The following is an 18,558-nucleotide window of genomic DNA, read 5'->3' on the forward strand; positions in this document are numbered from 1 at the left end:
GACTTTGAGTAAAACATTTTGGCATCTCCATAACTTTATGAAATTACCCAGAGGTGGCTGGTTGGAGTCTGGCATTCAAGAGAAAGTTCTAGTTATTGTGACCTAGAGACAGGGGAGCTCTCACTGACACTAAAATGAAGTTGAATGGGATTTAAAAAAAAAAAAAAAAAAAACCTCTACACAAGATAGCAGGAATTTGAATTTTATAGAAGAGAAATATATAGCCTCATGGACTCCAGAATCCATGATATTTCTACCAGAAAAAAAAAAAAAATGGTCTCCAATATTCTCTTTTCCTCAGGCTCTCATGGATTATGAGAAATTTTGTCAGTTGACATCAAATAGGCTTCAATTCATGGTGACCTTATGTATAACAAAACAAAACATTGCTCAGTCCTGCACTATCTTCATTTTGCTCTTAGCAGCAAAACACCACGTGTGTCTATGTCTCAGCCTCGTACAAACCTCTGCGTGTTCCCTCTACTCCCTCCTACATCCCAGCCTCGAGGAGAAGAGTAATGTGACTTCTGACATGGCCTTCCTCCAAAGCCAAAGAAGGAAATGGGTAGCCAGATGGGGAAGCTGTCACCCGAGCATAATACTCCCTGTGCCAGGCTGAGGCATAAACGTAAGGGATGAGGGGCAGCCTGAAGCTTGGGCCAAGCAAAAGTCAAATAATGCCAAGAAATGGAGCAAGGCCAAGGCTAGAGGCCATGTGCACAGAGGACCTGACAGTCCAGCCATGTGACAGGACTTGCTGCCCATGGATTTCACCCCAAAATGTCTACGGTCTGCTCCTCAGGAAAAGAAAATCTTGAGACATCACTCTTGCCCACATCTCTCTGTGAGGTGTGATCACACAAAGCCAGAAGTTAATGTTGAAAATCTTCTTGTCTTGTTATTGTTGTTTCTGTCAAGTCCACTCCAACTTATGGCAATTCCATGTGTTACAAAGTAGAACTGCTTCATGGGGTTTTCTTGGCTGTAATCTCAACAGAAGCAGACTGTCAGGTTTTTAGGCCTTTTCTTCCATGGCATCACTAGGTGGGTTTGAAACTTTGGTTAATTGTTGTTGTTGTTGTTATGTGCCATCAAGTTGGCTCTAACTTATACCAACCTTGTGTACAATGGAACAAAACATTGCCCAGTCTTGTGCCATCTTTACAATATTTGCTTTGCTTGAACTCATTGTCACAGCCCCATTGAGGGTCTCCCCCCACCCTTTTTTTCTGTTAGCAGTCAAACGCAAACCATTTGTGCCACCAAGACACCTTTTTCTTTGCCTTAGGAGACCTGATGAGGGCAGGGGAGAAGTGGCAGTGTGAGAGGGAAACTCGACAACCCCTGCCCCCTTGTGTCTGTTGTCCTCTGCATGACTCAAAGATTTCTCGCATTTCTTTCTCTCTCAGCTTGGTTTCTCTTATCCGAGGCCAAGTAGTAACTACAGATGGGACTCCCCTCGTTGGGGTGAACGTGTCTTTTGTCAAATACCCAAAATACGGCTACACCATCACCCGCCAGGATGGCACGTAAGTAGCTTTGTGAGGCTCATACCTACCCAGAACCCAGTGTGCATACAGAGACACATGGCGTTAGTGGCTTGGAACGTGGCTCCTCCTTGTGGACTGGGGTTCCCACAGGCTAGGCCTCTAGTCAGGGTCCCCCAAAGATATGTCTTGCTTTTTATGTGATACCAAAAAAGGAAAATAAATAGAAAGGCCAACCTATCCAGGGCTGTCAACAGCGCTACTCCTCCTTTTTCATGTCAGGTAAATGCTTATCTGTATGTGCATGTATTCGGAATAGGGGGTGGATTCTACAAAGAAGAAAAGATAGCTCTTAGAAACCAACCTCACCCTATTTTAAATCAAAGGCAGTGCAGGATGACAGGGGTATCCTGGGTAAACCCCTTCTGCTTTCATCTGTGGCTTTAGGAGTTGTGTTGTTTTCACTACTGTTTTAAGGGGGTGGAATGTAATCAGAGGAGTCTAATTAAATACATTGAGCAGTCATCCTGCTGTATGAAGGAGGTAACCTTTCCCTATTATCTTCTGATTGGAAACATGTACCCCTTCAGCCCCCACCAAGATGAAAGCTCTGCCATTTCCTTAATCCATTGGGCACAGAGTTGCAGTTTAAAGAAAAAGATATGAAGGAGCAGAAAAGAAATCTATGGGAAGGGGAAAAAATGTTACTTGCTCTGAGACGAAAAAAAACACTATTGCATTCTATTCAAAATGAAAGAGGGAACTGTTGCTGTAAATCAGATGCAACATTTTTACTATAAAGCTAGGGCCTGGATCATAGTCACAATCATGTAAGTAGGGACTGTAATTCTTGTCTTTCACAGGTGAAGAGTTTGGTCTTACTTTCTAATTTCCTGAGGTAACCTTGCAGGCAGTTTCAAAAATTACCAGCCCAGAGTATCCCTATCCTCATATTCCTAACTCTGAAAACAGAAGGAATTTAAAGATTCATATCAACTCCTCAATATTTACTAAATGTCTGATATCTTAGACATACATTTCCACAGCCAGATATAATTATTTTAAGTGGGCCTCAAACCAGTTCCTCCCAGTTCAGTCATGGTTGAAAAAGTGAAACTGAAATGGTTCTGAATTTGTAAAATGTGGGTGAACCAGGATGATAAGTAGAACACACACAAAAAATAATAATAATAATAATAAGTCAACACCCTGCTAGAAACTTAATCTCCCTCTTAGAAAACAAAGGAAGTGTGTGTGTGTGTGTGTGTGTGTGTGATACGTAGTAATCAAATCTCTTAACGATTGAGTTGGAAACAACATTGTCCTGCTTAAAGATGGCATCTAACTATACTGCTTTAAATGTGTGTTGCTCTCCACAGTCCTGGCAATAATCTAATCTCCCTACATCAGGCTCCTGAAAGGGCTCACTACGCCTCTTCTGAGTCTCCCGTACAAGGACTTCAATGCCTAATTTTTCCAATTCTAGTTGTCATTCCATTTCACCCAAGTTTTAAAAATTGAAGTCTGTTCTGATTTCACTTCATTGGTTATTGCTGAACCCATTTGGATCTGTTCAAAGACCTCACTTTAAGGTACTAGGACTGTGTTTGTGTTCTATGCAGAGCTGCTTTGGCCCCTTGTTAATTCTTAGAAGTAAGCATCCTTGAAGAACTAATGTCCTTGAGTAACGTTCCTGTGAGACAACACAGAGGACATTTCTGAGACCTTGACTGCTCTCTATCCCCTCCTTATTCTTCCCATCCCTCTCAGCTGCTTCTTGACTAATTTTGGCCAAATTCACTTCTCAGATTACCCACTCATCCTCCTGGATCAAAGATTCTTCAGTTTATTCAGGTTGCAAAACCATGAAATTCACAGAGTATGTCAGAGAAGGCCTCATGGAATCTCACAGTCTGTTGTACAGTTATGTGTGCCACAGACATTCATGAGTTGATTCTATCATGCCAACCTGGAACAATTTTACTCAAAAACATTTGACTCTCGTCGGTATTCTATACAAAACCACTCCCTGCAGCACGCATGACCACTAAATAAATATAAAACAAGCAAACAAATTTTTGTACTGTGCATGCTCTGATATTCACTGTAATATTCAAGGGCTCCTTAGTCATTCCTCTCAGGTCTACTCAAAACATCATTATTTTGACCAAAATTGGTGAAACCTGTGAGTCACTATATTTTCATCCAATGTCCACTGTGATCCAGGTACTCTGCTTGCTGCTGGGGATTCTGAAGTGATCAAGAGAGACAGCTCCACTGCTTTCAAGGAGCCAACATTCTAGTGGAGGAGTGAACCCCATTAACCACCTTCTTTTCTGTTAATTGGGAGCTCTGGTGGTGTAGTGCTTAAGGCATCTGACTGCTAACCAGAAGGCTGGCAGTTCAAACCCACCAGCCACTCCTCAGAGGAAGGTTGGGCAATCTACTTCCATAGTGATACTGCCTCAGAAATCCAAAGAGGGATCGCTGAGTCCGACTCGATGGCAGTGAGCTTGGATTGGTTTTGTTTTTTTCTGTTAATTGGAAAAGGGGTACCTTTATTTTACTTTACTGGTAACATACCTCAGTCTAGCTCTTGAACAAACAAGAAATAGTTTCCAAGCCATTGTCAAAAATATCAGAAACTTTAATGAGTCCTTCCCTATGTCCTAGAATCACATTGCTACAACTATATGTTGACCAGAACACACCTATTAGCCTAGTGCCGTGCTAAGTGCTTTTACACTAAGGATCAGCAAACCTTTTCTATAAAGGACCAGATAGTCCTTTAGGTTCTGTAGGCCTAAAAAATTTGTGATTTCTGTCACAACTACCCAGCTCTGCCATTGTAACACAAAAGTACCCATAAAGGATACGTAACTGAATGAAAATGGCTGTGTTCCAATAAAACTTTATTTACCAAAACAGGTGGTAGGCCAGACTCAACTGCTGGGCCATAGTTTGCTGACCGTTGCTCTCTACTCATCATGATATTTCATTCTCTCAACCACACTGTAAAATAGGTACATTTATTCTCATTTTACAGACCAAGAGGTTTAGTAACTTGCCCATAGTCACATATCTAGTAAGTGATCAAGTTAGGGTTCCAACCCAGGCTGTCAGCCTCCAAAGCCTATGCTTGTCTCCTCTGTGCTCTGTTCTTCCTCTGCCTTGAAGTGAGGAGCTCAAGCACCCTTCTCTGTCTGAAGGGGAGTTCACCCCTTCAGTGAGCCCATTTGCCCTCTCTTCAGGTTTGACCTGATTGCCAATGGAGGGGCGTCCTTGACCCTGCACTTTGAGCGAGCCCCATTCATGAGCCAGGAGCGCACTGTGTGGCTGCCGTGGAATAGCTTTTATGCCATGGACACCCTGGTGATGAAGACCGAAGAGAATTCCATCCCCAGCTGTGATCTCAGTGGCTTTGTCCGACCTGACCCAATCATCATCTCCTCCCCACTGTCCACCTTCTTCAGTGCTGCCCCTGGGCAGAACCCCATCGTGCCTGAGACCCAGGTAGGAATAGCGGGTACCAGGGTAGTGCTCTCGCTAGTGCCCAGACCCAATCTAACTGTCTACCTTCCTCCTACCACATCTCTCTCTCTGAGTAGGCTAGAAACTAATATTGGGAACTGAATAAGAGCAAAAAGCAATAAGCACAATGGAATTTATAGTCACTGGAAACTAAACTTTGAATCTCTCCTGGACATTCTGGATATTTCCAGAGAGTCATCCAAGACTTTGGCAGTCACTGAAGCTTCTAATAAAATAAAAACAATATACATACGTGCAACCCACCTCTAAATTGTTTTTTATTCCTGTTAGTCACAGAGATACATGATAAGAGGCACTTTAATGATCTACATTGGTGTTACAACAGAGGGCATATTACATTATTGCTTCCCTGTTGCTTTATACCGATTGTCAGTGGAAGTTGCAGGTTCACGTAATTACAGCCTCTCGTGGCCTCCTTGCATGCAGCTAGCAATAAAGCCTGCTGTTCTTATTTACATCTTTTGCCAACAGTGTGGTTTTTAAAAAGAAACACAACAGTGACCAAGAATAATTATTAATCCAAAAATCATAACCTCAGCCCCTTCACTCCATGATGTAGGATGAAGTTTTGTTGTTGTTGTTTTTCCTCAGCTATGGGAAGTGGTTCTTGCACCCAGAGAAGGTATGATGCATCAGTGAGGGAGGCAGCAGGCAGGCAGCCCCTGCCTTTAGGAGAAGCTCACCCTGGGGAAGGGGGGATGTTAGATTCAGCCCGCCTACCATGTTTTGCCCCCTGCAGGTTCTTCATGAGGAGATTGAGCTCCCTGGTTCCAACGTGAAGCTCCGCTACATGAGCTCCAGAACCGCAGGGTACAAGTCACTCCTGAAGATTACCATGACCCAGTCTACAGTACCCCTGAACCTCATCAAGGTGCACCTGATGGTAGCTGTGGAGGGGCATCTCTTCCAGAAGTCATTCCAGGCTTCTCCCAACCTGGCCTACACATTCATCTGGGACAAGACGGATGCTTATGGCCAAAGGGTATATGGACTCTCAGATGCTGTTGGTATGTTTTTGGTTTCAACCATTCATTGATTCATGGATTTTATCATCTATTGATTCAACACATATTTATGTAGCTCCTAGTATGTGCCAGAGAGATGGTGGTGGTGGCTCACTGGTAGAATTCTTAATTTCCTTGCAGGAGACACCAGTTTAATTCCCAGACAATGCACCACATACGCAGCCACCACCACCTGTCAGTGGAGGCCTGCATGCTGCTCTGAGACTGAAGCGGTATCAGCAGAGCTTCCAGATTAAGATGGACTAGGAAGAAAGGGGGAGCCCTTGTAACGTAGTACCTAAGGCACTAACCAGAAGGCTGGCAGTTCAAACCCACCAGCCACTCCTTGGAAGGAAGTTTGGGCAATCTACCTCTGTAGTGATACTGTCTCAGGAACCAAGGAGGGGTCACTATGAGTTGGGTCCAACTAGACAGCACATAACAACAACAACAACAGGAAGAAAGGCTTTGTGACTTACTTTGGAAAATCAGACAATGGAAACCCTGTGGATTGTGATAGTTCAATATGCAATGGGTCATGGGGATCATGCAGAGCCAGGCAACATTTTCTTCTGTTGTGTGGGGGAGTCACCATGAGTCATTGGCCAACTCAAGTTCATCAAACAATATGTGCCAAGCACTATTCAAGTAGATTAGGATACAGTGGCCAACAAGATGGACAAAATTCCTCCTCTGTTAGACCTCAAATTCTAGTAAGGGGTAAAGAAAATAAACACAGACTGCTCAAGAAAATACCAAGTAGTGAAAAGTGCTAATACGAAAATAAAAATAACTGATTATCGTGGGGAGGAAGGGAAACTATGGGTGAGCATTCATGGAAGTCTCTTCAGAGGGGTGATTTTTAATCTGAGACTCAAATGACAAGGAGCCATGTGAAAATCAGTAGAAAGACATTCCAGGAAGAGAGAAGAAGGAGATGTGTTTGAGGAACAGAGAGAAGGCCACTGTAGCTGGAGTATAGTGGGCAAGGAAAACATAAGAGACTATATGAAAGGCAGACAGGGACCAGATCATGTTCCAGGAAAAAATGCTTACAAATGGCACAGAATGCACCACAAGAATCAGAAAATGGAGCTCTAAGGGATTTCAAAGCCACTTGCTAGGTTTCAGGGCTTTATCATTGAAGAAATTACACAACTTCCTCTATAGTCACCATAAGAGAAAGATCTTATGGTTATCAGTCTTTAAAGAGTTTTGAGCTGTGGATTAAAATCAATTTATCTGGTTTTGTTGTTGTTGTTTCCCCCTACTTATGGCAAACTCTCTGGAAATTAATTGAGAATCAGAATCCTGTGTTTTCTTCACCAATTGTTGTTGTTGTTGTTGTTATGTGCCATCGAGTCAGACCCGACTCAAAACGACCCTTCCTTGCGTTTCTGAAGCAGTATCACTACCGAAGTAGATAGCGCCATCTTCCTTCTGAGGAATGGCTGGTGGGTTTGAACCGCCACCCTTCTGGTTAGCAGTCAAGTGCCTTAGGCACTACGCTTTTCATTGTGAGGAAAGATAAGCTGGCAAAATAAGAAACAAGCAAACTCAAAATTTTTCACTGTAATTGGTAGCCAGATTTCATCAGACACTCCCATTGTAATAAATGCTTTGTTTTGGGTAAACTTTCAATAACCCTACCAGGTAGGCACTTTTATAATCCCATCATGCAGATGAAGGAGGGAAAGTATAAGTTGCCTAAAGTCTTGGCCCAGCTGATCACAACAGCTCTGCCAATGATCCCAAGTTGTCTCTCTCCAGCCGGGGTCCCTCTTCACTATGCTACACTGCCTCACTAGTAAGTAGAGTTAATACCTTGGTAAAGATAGTAAAGGAGCCCTGGTGGCACCATGATTAAGCCCTCAACTGCTAACTAAAAGGCAGACAGTCTGAACCTACCAGCCACTTCATGGGAAATAGATGTTACAGTGCTTCTGCAAAAATTACAACCTTGGAAGCCCTATAGTACAGTTCTACTCTGTCCTATAAGGTCACTATTAGTTGGAATTGACTTGATGGCAGTGAGTTTTTTTAAATATAGCATAAAAGATTTTGGAGTAACTGGTACATTTAGTATAACATACTGGTTAATCAGAAATATATATATATATATATATATATATATATATGGCTTTAGCCAATATCTAAATGATAGTATCAAAAAACAGACTGAATATTATAATGCACCCCCATGTGCTCCAGCTTCTACTATTATAAACTCATGACAAATCTTGCTTTTTCTTTATCCTCATCTATTCCTGTCTCCCATATTTTGCAAAGCAAGTTTTAGACATCATATCATTGTATCCATAATATTTCAGAATGAATCTGCACAAGATACTCTAAAAACATATAACAATGCCATTACCAAAACTACAAATAAAAAGTCCACAATGATTTCTTAATATCATTAAATAGGTCATAATTGTTCAATATTTCAATTCTCATCAATATCAAAAAAATATCAATATTGTATTTGTTTGGCTCTAGACCCAAATAAGATCCACCTCTTTCAATTGATTGATTTTTTCCAAGTTCATTTTAGTCTACAGACACTTCCCCCCACCAAAAAAAAAAAAAAAAAAAAAAACCTCTTTAACTATTTGGTTGTAGAATTTCCCATAGCCTGTTTTAGTTTTGGTTTTGGTTTCTGAATGCACGCTTATTGTTTAATCTATTTACTGTCTCCTGTACATTTGTAGTTGGATCCTGAGATGTTTTCAGGTTCAGACAAATTGATAGGAGGTATTATGTTCTTCATCAGGAGGTAGACAATGTCCAGTTGTATATCTTTTAGTGATTTTAATGGCCACTGATGCTCATTGTCTAGATTCATTAAGCCGTTTCCAAAATGTTTTGATTCTATCATTCTGTCTTGTTTATCTACTGCTGCTGTAACAGAAATATCACAAATGGATGGTTTTAACAACAAATTTATTCTCTCCTAGTTTGTTGTTGATGTTGCTAGCTGCCGTCAAGCAGGTTCTGACTCACAGCAATCCTATGTACTGTAGAACAAAATTCTGCCCGCTCCTGCATCATCCTCACAATTTTTGCTGTGGTTGAGCCCATTGTTGCAGCCACTGTGTCAGTCCATCTCGTTGAGGGTCTTCCTCTTTTTCTCTGACACTCTGCTTCACCAAGCATTATGTCCTTCTCCAGGATAGGTCCCTTCTAATAATATGTCCAAAGTACATGAGATGAAGTCTCGCCATCCTTGCTTCTAAACATTCTGGCTCTACTTTTTCCAAGATTATGTTTGTTCATTCCTCTGTCCAAACCAAAACTAAATCTCTTGCCTTTGAATCAATTCCAACTTACAGTGAACCTATAGGACAGGGTACAACTGCCCCATATTGTTTCTTAGGCTGAAATCTTTACCACATATTTCTTGTATGGAGTAAATATTGCCACATCTTTCTCCTATGGAGTACTTACAAAAACCAAAGTCACTGCCATTGAGTCGATTCGACTCATAGCAACCCCTCCTTAGGTTTCCGAAGTGGTATCCCTATGCAAGTACAAAATCTTCCTTCTGAGGTTCAAACCCACCAGCCTTCTGGTTAGCAGTCAGATGCCTTAAGCAGTATGCCACCAGAGCTCCCATGGAGTAGTTGGTGAGTTTACTGCTGCCGACCTTTCAGTTACCAGTTGAGGGCTTAACCACAACACCACAAAACTCCTTATTCTTCTGGAAGTCCATGGTATATTTAATACTCTTTGCCATCACCATAATCCAAAAGCATGAATTCTTGTTCAGTCTTCCTTATTCACTGTCCAGCTTTCACATGCATATGAGGTGATTGGAAATACCATAGCTTGGGTCAGGTGTACCCTAGGCCTCAAAATGACATCTGTGCTTTTCAACACATTAAAGGAATCTTTTCCAGGAGATTTGTCCAATAAAATATGATGTTTGATTTCTTGACTGCTACGTTCATGGACGTTGATCATGGATCCAAGTAAAACAAAATCCTTGATAATTCCAATGTTTTTTTGTATATCATGATGTTTCTTATTGGTGCGTTTGTAAAGATTTTTGGGTTTTTTTATGTTGAAGTCCAATCCATACTGAAGGCTGTAGTCTCTGATTTTCATCAGTGAGTGCTTCAAATCTTCTTCGGTTTCAGCAAGCAATGTTATAGCATCTGCATATCACACATTTTTAATCATTCTTCCTCCAATCCTAATGCCTCATTCTTCTTCATATAGTCTACCTTCTTGGATCATTTGCTTAGGTTACAGACTGAATAAGTACAGTGAAAGATAACCCTGGCATATACCATTCCTCATTTTAAACCCCACAGTATCCCCTTGTTCTTTTTGAATGATTGGCTCTTTGTCTGTGTACAGATTCCACATGAGCATGACTAAATGTTCTGGAATTCTCATTCTTTGCAACGTTATTCATAATGTGTTATGATCCACACAGTTGATTGACTTTGCATAGTCAATAAAACACAGGTAAACATCTTTCTAGTATTCTCTGCTTTCAGCCAAGGTCCATCTAACATCAGCAATAATATTTCTCATTGCACATCCTCTTCTGAGTCTTGTTTGAATTTCTGCCAGTTCCTTGTCAATGTACTGCTGCAACCAGTGTTGAATTATCTTCAGCAAAACTTTACTTGTGTGTGGTATTAAAGATACTGTTCAATAATTTCCACATTCTGTTGCCTCACTTTTCTTTAGAATGAGTACAAATATCAATCTCTTCCAGTCAGTTAGCTAAGTAGCTGTCTTCCAAATTTCTTGGCATAGACAAGTGAGCACTTCCAGTGTTGCACCTGTTTGTTGAAACATCTCAGTTGGTATCCTGTCAATTCCTGGAGGCTTGTTTTTTACCAATGCCTTCAATGCAGCTTGGACTTCTTCCTTCAGTATGATTGGCTCTTGATTATATGCTACATCCTGAAATGGCTGAACATCAACCAATTCTTTTTAGTACAGTCTTCCTTCCATCTTCTTTTGATGTTTCCTGCATCATTCAATATTTTTTCTCATAGAATCTTTCAATATTGGAACTCCAGGTTTGAATTTTTAATTCAGTTCTTTCAGATTGGGAAATGCCTAGTATGTTCTTCTCTTTTGGTTTTCTAACTCCAGGTCTTTTCACATTTCATTATGATAATTTATTTTGTCTTCTTTGCCTCTGAAATCTTCTGTCCACAGTTTAGGAGGCTAGAAGGTTCAGTTGAGGGTGCCAACTTGGATGTTGTTGTTGTTAGGTGCCATTGAGTCAATTCCAATTCATAGTGACCCTATGTACAACAGAACGAAACACTGCCCGGTCCTGTCATCCTCACTACTGCTGCTATATTTGATACATTGTTCCAAACACTGTGTCAATCCATCTCATTGAGGGTCTTCCTCTTTTTCACTGACCCTCTACTTCACCAAGCATAATGTCCTCTAGGGACTGGTCCTTCCTGATAACATGTCCAAAGTACATCAGATGAAGTCTCACCATACTCCCTTTAAGGAGCATTCTGGCTGTACTTCTTCCAAGACAGATTTGTTCATTTTTCTGGCAGTCGATGGTTATGTTTAATATTCATCACCAACACCATAATTCAAAATCGTCTATTCTTCGGACTTCTTTATTCATTATCCAATTTTCACATGCGTATGAGGCAATTGAAAATACTATTGTTTGGGTCAGGCACACCTTAATCTTTAAGGTGACATCTTTGGGTTTTAACACTTTAAAGAGACCTTTTGCAGCAGACTTGCCCAATGCAATACACCATTTGATTTTTCAACTGCTGCTTCCATGAGCATTGATTGTGGAGCTAAGTAAAATGAAATCCTTGACAACTTCAGTCTTTTCTCCATTTATCATGATGTTGTTTATTGGTCCATTTGTGAGAGATTTTTCTTTTCTTTATGTTGAGGTGTAATCCATACTGCAGGCTGCAGTTTTTGATTTTTATCAGTAAGTGCTTCAACTCATCTTTGCTTTCAGCAAGGAAGATTGGTCATCTGAATATCGCAGTTTGTTAATAATTCTTCCTCCACTTCTGAAGCAGTGTTCTTCTTCATATAGTCCACCTAGTTTGATCAATTTCAGACTGCAGAAATTTGTAAAAGTCTTCAATTTCTTCATCGTCGGCATTACTTGTTGGTGTGTAAATTTGAAAATAATAGTCATATTAGCTGGTCTGCTATACTTGGGCCATCACTGCAGCCACTGTGTGTGTCAATCCATTTCATTGAGGGTCTTCCCCTCTTTCGTTGACCCTCCACCTTACCAAGCATCCTACTCCAGGGAATGGTCCCTTCTGATAACATAACCGAAGTAGGTAAGACCAAGTCTGGCCATTCCCACTTCCAAGGAGCATTCCGGCTGCACTTTCTCTAGGGAAGATTTGTTAGTTCTTCTAGTAGTCCACAGTACTTTCAGCATTCTTCACCAGCACCACAACTCAAAAGCATCAACTCTTCTTCTGTCTTCCTTATTCATTGTCCAGCTCTCACATGCATATGAGGCAATTGGAAATATCATGTCTTGTGTCAGGCACAACCTAGTCCTCAAGGAGACATCTTTGCTCTTCAGCACTTGAAAGAGGTCTTTTGCAGCCAATTTGCCAGTGCTACATGTCATCTGATGACTGCAGCTTCCTTTGGCATTAATTATAGAACCAAGCAATGTGAAGTCCTTGACAACCTCAATCTTTTCTCCATTTATCATGATGCTGTTTATAGGTCCAGTTGTGAGGATTTTTGTTTTCTTTATATTGATATGTAATCCATACTGCAGACTGTATTCTTCAATCTTCATCAGTAAGTGCTTCAACTCATCCTCACTTTCAGCAAGCAAAGTTGTGTCATCAGCGTATCACAGGTTGTTAATGATTCTTCCTCCAATCTTGATGCCATGTTCTTCATATAGTGCAGCTTCTCAAATTATTTCCTCAGCATATAGATTGAATAAATATGGTGAAAGGATACAACCCTGAAGCACACCCTTCTTGACTCTAAACCATGCAGTGTCCCCTTGTTCCATTCGAATGACAGCCTTCTGGTCTATGTACAGGTTCCTCATGAGTACAATTAAGTGTTCTGGAATATCCATTCTTCTTAATGTTATCCACAATTTGTTATGATCCACACAATCAAATGCTTTTGCATAGTCAATAAAACAGAAGTAAACATCCTTCTGGAATTCTTTGCTTTGAGCCAAGATCCATCTGATATCAGCAGTGATCTCCCTTGTTCCACATCCTCTTTTGAATCCAGCTTGCACCTCTGGAAGTTCTCTGTCAATATACTGCTGCATCCATTTTTGAATTATTTTCAGTAAGCTTTTACTTGTGTGCAATATTAATGATATTGCTCAATAATCTCCACATTCTGTGGGATCACCTTTCTTTGGAATGGGCACAAATATGGATCTCTTCCAGTCAGTTGGCCAGGTAGCTGTCTTCCAAATCTCTTGGCATAACCAAGGGAATGCCTCCAGTGAGGCATCTGTTTATTGAAACATCTCAATGGGTACTCCATCAATTCCCGGAGCCTAGTTCTTTGCCAATTGCTTCAGTGCAACTTTGACTTCTTCCTTCAGTATCATTGGTTCTTGATCATATGGCACCTCATGAAATGGATGAACACCAACCAGTTGTTTTTGGTACAGTGACTCTGTGTATTCCTTCCATCTTCTTTTGATGCTTCCTGCATCATTCAATATTTTGCCCATTGAATCTTTCAATATTGCAACTTGAGGCTTAAATTTTTTCCTCAGTTCTTACAGCTTAAGAAATGCTGAGCATGTTCTTCCCTTTTGGTTTTCTAACTCCAGGTCTTTGCACATTTCATTATAGTGATTGGCTTTGTCTGCTCAAGCTTCTCTTTGAAATCTTCTGTTCAGCTCTTTTATCTTGTCATTTCTTCCATTTGCTTCATTTTTCCACTCAAAGGCAAGCTTCAGAGTCTCTTCTGTCATCCATTTTGATCATTTCTTTTTTTTCTCATCATTTTAATGACTTCTTGCTTTCTTCATGGGTGATGTTCTTGATGCCATCCCATAATTCTTGTTTTCAGTCATTGGTGTTCAGAGAATTGAATATATTCTTTAGATGGTCTCTAAATTCAGAAGGGATATATTCAGGGTCATATTTTGGCTCTCGTGGACTTGTTTTAATTGTCTTCAACTTCAAGTTGAACTTGCATATGAGCAGTTGATGGTCTGTTCCACAATCAATCCTGGCCTTGTTTTGGCTGAATTTACTGAGCTTCTCCATTGCATCTTACCACAGATGTAGTCAATCTGTTTCTTGTATATTCCATCTGGCAAAGTCCATGTGTATAGCCCCCATTTATGTTGTTGAAAAAGGTATTTGCAATGAATAAGTTGTTGGTCTTGCAAAATTCTGTCATGCGATCTCCAGCATTATTTCTGCCACCAAGGCCAAATTTTCCAACTACTGGTGATTCTTCTTTGTTTCCAACTTTTGCATTCCAGTCACCAGTGATAATTAACACATCTTGATTGCATGTTCTGTCAATTTCAGGCTGCAGAAGTTGATTAAAAAAATCTTCAATTTCCTCATCTTTGACTTTGGTGGTTGGTGCATAAATTCGAATAATAGTCATATTAACTGGTCTTCCTTGTAGACAGATGGATATTATCCTATCACACAGCACTGTAGTTCAGGACAGATCTTGCAATATCCTTTGTGATGATGAATGCAACACCATTCCTCTTCAAATTGCCATTCCAGGCATAGTAGATCATATGGTTGTCTGATTCAAAATGACAAAAACCAGTCCACTTCAGCACACTAATGCCTAGGATATCAATCTTTATGTGTTCCATTTCATTTTTGACAATTTCCAATTTTCCTAGATTCATACTTCGCACATTCCATGTTGCGATTATTAATGGATGTTTGCAGCTGTTTCTCCTCAATTTGAGTCATGTCATGTCAGCAAATGGAGGTCCCCAAAGCTTTACTTTATCCTTATCAGTAATGTTGATTCTACTCTGATGATGCAGCACTTTCCCCATCCTATTCTGAGAGCCTTCCAACCTAAGTATCTTGTCATCCTGCACTGTATCAGACAGTATTTCTAGGCTATTCATGTAGTTGCCTAGTAATGTAACAGACAGTGTTTCCCTGCTATTGATAAGGTTTTCCCTGGGCAATTCTTTGAGAGGCATATAGCCTCCTCCTTCTTCCTAGTCTGTCTCAGTTTGCAAGCCACTCCGAAATCTGTGCACCATGTGCAACCCACTGGCATTTGATACACTGGTGGCACAGCCTCAAGCCTCACAGCAATCCCCCACCAGAGCACAACAAACTGACAGACAAGTTTGTCTCCCTTAGCTGTTCCAAACCTCTCCAGCCTCCCTTTACCAGGATCCCTGCCATTTGCTCACTCTTTCCTGGACACCCTGGCTTTCTTTTCCTTTCCCCTCTGCTTTTCCTGACACTTGGGGGTTGAGACCTGGGTCCCTCCCCTTACCTGGATCCTTCTGCCACTTGCTCACTCTCTCCTGGATGCCCTGGCTTCCTTCAAATATGTATGTAGAAATATCATTTGCCAACCTTATATATGGTCATGGGTATATTCTCTTTTGTCTAGACATACCTGATCATTCAGCCTGTCTATCTATCTATTTACCCATAGATTGTTTGTTATCACTGACAACACAGTATTGTATATGTAAAAGTGTTTATCTTTGTTGTCTGTACCCCTTGTGAACCTTCTGTGTCTTCCTCTTCTCAGTGCCACCATGTTGGTCACTCACTTTTGGTACACTGCCCTTCCCTTCACCCAAATCAATACTTGTCTCTATCTATCTAGCAGTGTTCCCCCCACCCCCTTCTATCCCATTCCTGGTAATCAACAAAGAAAATTTCCTTCCATCTATAAACCTCTCCTTGACTTTTTACAATAGTGAACTAATACAATATTTGTCCTTCTGTGATTGACTTACTTCACTCAGCATAATATCCTCCAGGTTCATCCATGTTATGTGGTGTTTCACAGATTCTACATTATTCTTTAGTGTTGCATAGCATTCCATTGTATGTATGCACCATAGTTTTGTTATGCATTCTTCTGCTGATGAGCACTTAAGTTGTTGCCATCTCTTTGCTACCATAAATAGTGTTGCAATGAACATAAGTGTGCATATGTCTATTCTTGTCCTGGCTCCCACTTCTTTTGAATATATACCTAGTAAAGGGATTGCTGGGTCAAATGGTATTTCTAATTCCAACTTTTTAAGTAATTGCCATGCTGATTTTCACACTGTTTATATCATTTTACAGTCCCACCAGCAGTGTATGAGAGTCCCAATCTCTCCACATCCTCACCAGCATTTGTTATGTTCTGTCTTGTTGAACTTTGCTATTATTGCTGGGGTGAGATGGGATCTCATGGTTGTTTTGATTTGCATTTCTCTAGTGACTAATAATCACAAACATTTCTTCATGTTTCTTGGCCACCTGAGTATCTTCTTTGGTGAAGTGTCTATTCATGTCTTTTGCCCTTTTTTTAATTGATTTTTTTTGTCTTTTTGATATTGAGGTGTTGACATTTTCTATACATTTTAGAGATAAGTCCCTTGTCAGATATGTCATTGCCGAATATTTTTTTCCCAATCTGTAGGCTCTCTTTTTAGTCTCTTGGAGAAGTCTTTTGATGCACACAAAAATTTAATTTTTAGAAGGTCTAAATCATCTATTTTGTCTTCTGCTGTTTGTATATTTTGGTTATGTTTGATAGTTTTTTATCTCATAAATTAGGGCCCCTAAATTTGCCACTATTTTTCCTTAATGAATTACATAGTTTTAGGTTTCACATTTAAGTCTTTGATCCATCTAGAGTTAGTTTTTGCGTTATTGTGTGAGGTATGGATCTTTTTTCATTTTTCTGCAAATGGATAACAATTTTTTCCCAGCATCATTTGTAAAAGAGACTATCTCGGACCCATTTAGTGGATTTCAGCACTTTGTCAAAGATCAGCTGACCATAAGTCAATAGATCTATTTCTGGGTTCTGAAATCTATTCCACTGTTCTATGTGTCTGTCATTGTACCAGTACCAAGCAGTTTTAACTACTGTGACTGTGTAGTAGGTTTGAGATCCAGGAGTGTGAGATCTCCTACTTTGTTCTTCTTCTTCAGTAGTGCTTTGCTTATCCAAGGTCTCTTTCCTTTCCATATAAAATTAGTGATTGGTTTTTCCATATCTTTAAAGAATGTTGATGGAATTTGGATTGGGTTTGTATTGAACGTATAGATTGCTCTGGGCAGTATTGACATTTTCACAATGTTCAGCCTTCCTATCCATGAGTATGGTATGGTCTTCCATTTATGTAGATCTCTTATGGTTTCTTTAAGTAATGTTTTGTGGTTTTCTTTGTGTACGTCTTTTGTACCTAGTAAGATTTAGTCCCAAATATTTTATTTATTTATTTATTTTGGTAGCTATTGTAAATGGTATTGATTTCCTTATTTACTTTTAAGCAATCTCTTTACTGGTGTAGAGGAATCCAACTGATTTTTGTATGTTGATCTTGTATCCTGTCACTATGCTAAATCTCTCAATTAGTTCTAGTAGTTTTCGTACTGAGTCTCTTGGGTTTTCTGTATATGGGATCATATCATCTACAAATAGGGATAGTAGAGTTCCAGCAAGATGGCAGACTAGGCAGAAAGACTTCACAGACCCTCTTCAACAAAGAAAAGGGAAACCAATTAACACAGACACAGAAGATAATAATCCTGGACTCCTGAGCCTTAAAGGGAAGGATATACAAGTGGACTAAACCCCAAATAGCGAAGAATTTGCGTGAAAATACCAAAAAAGGAGACATACGGAGCTGTGGTGTGGCAGTGGTTGTGAGCTATCCAGACAGCTTAGAGATTTCCGAGTGGTGGTAGGACTTAAGAATTAACCTAAAAATCACCCTGCTAGCCAGGGACTGCACCAAGGACTGTGCACGGTGGCTGGGGAACAAACGGAGAAGGTGAAGAGAAAGGTGGGCTGAGCTGTGGACTTTTGCCAGTCTGGAGGATGCCACCATTTTGAAGGTTTAAAAAGCGGCTTGACTATTTTGGATATTTAAAGAGACAGCACTCTCGCAGATTCCTGGGGCTTAAGAACACATTCTGCTTTCCAGCAACCCCAAGGACACTCGGGACCTGCAAGACTGACAAGTTTTTTGAAAGTTATTCGATTGTAATTTGTGTCTGATTGAGTGGAAGACAACAGCACTCCTCATAAGACACAATTACACCCACACCTCCTGCAACTTCACTTACTGAGCAACAGCCTCTACCTCCTTCTCCACCAATGGGCCAATGATAAAAAACCACCAAGAAGAGCCTGAATCTCCCTTGGCTGCTCTTCACAAACAGTCAACAGAGATCTAAATACAACAATGCCACGATGCCTCGGAGACAACAGACCATCACAGTCCACACAAAGAAGCAGGATAAAGTGGTAGAAACAAGGGAGCAGGATACAGACCCAGAACACATCCCTGAGGAAGA

General features: G+C 40.5%; 1 protein-coding gene across 1 annotated transcript in view; it reads left to right on the plus strand.

Moving 5' to 3' along the window:
- Nucleotides 1-18,558, plus strand: part of TENM2 (teneurin transmembrane protein 2) — a 1,334,042-nt gene that overhangs the window by 1,239,462 nt on the left and 76,022 nt on the right. The window contains exons 15-17 of the mRNA XM_042780802.1: nt 1,410-1,529; nt 4,739-5,000; nt 5,779-6,046. Coding sequence (XP_042636736.1) covers nt 1,410-1,529; nt 4,739-5,000; nt 5,779-6,046 — 650 coding nt within the window. The remainder of the gene's footprint in view (nt 1-1,409; nt 1,530-4,738; nt 5,001-5,778; nt 6,047-18,558) is intronic.

The sequence above is a fragment of the Orycteropus afer genome, unplaced genomic scaffold (genome assembly GCF_000298275.1).
Source record: "Orycteropus afer afer isolate SDZICR_OR568_19922 unplaced genomic scaffold, OryAfe1.0 scaffold00062, whole genome shotgun sequence".
NCBI classification, from domain to species: domain Eukaryota; kingdom Metazoa; phylum Chordata; class Mammalia; order Tubulidentata; family Orycteropodidae; genus Orycteropus; species Orycteropus afer.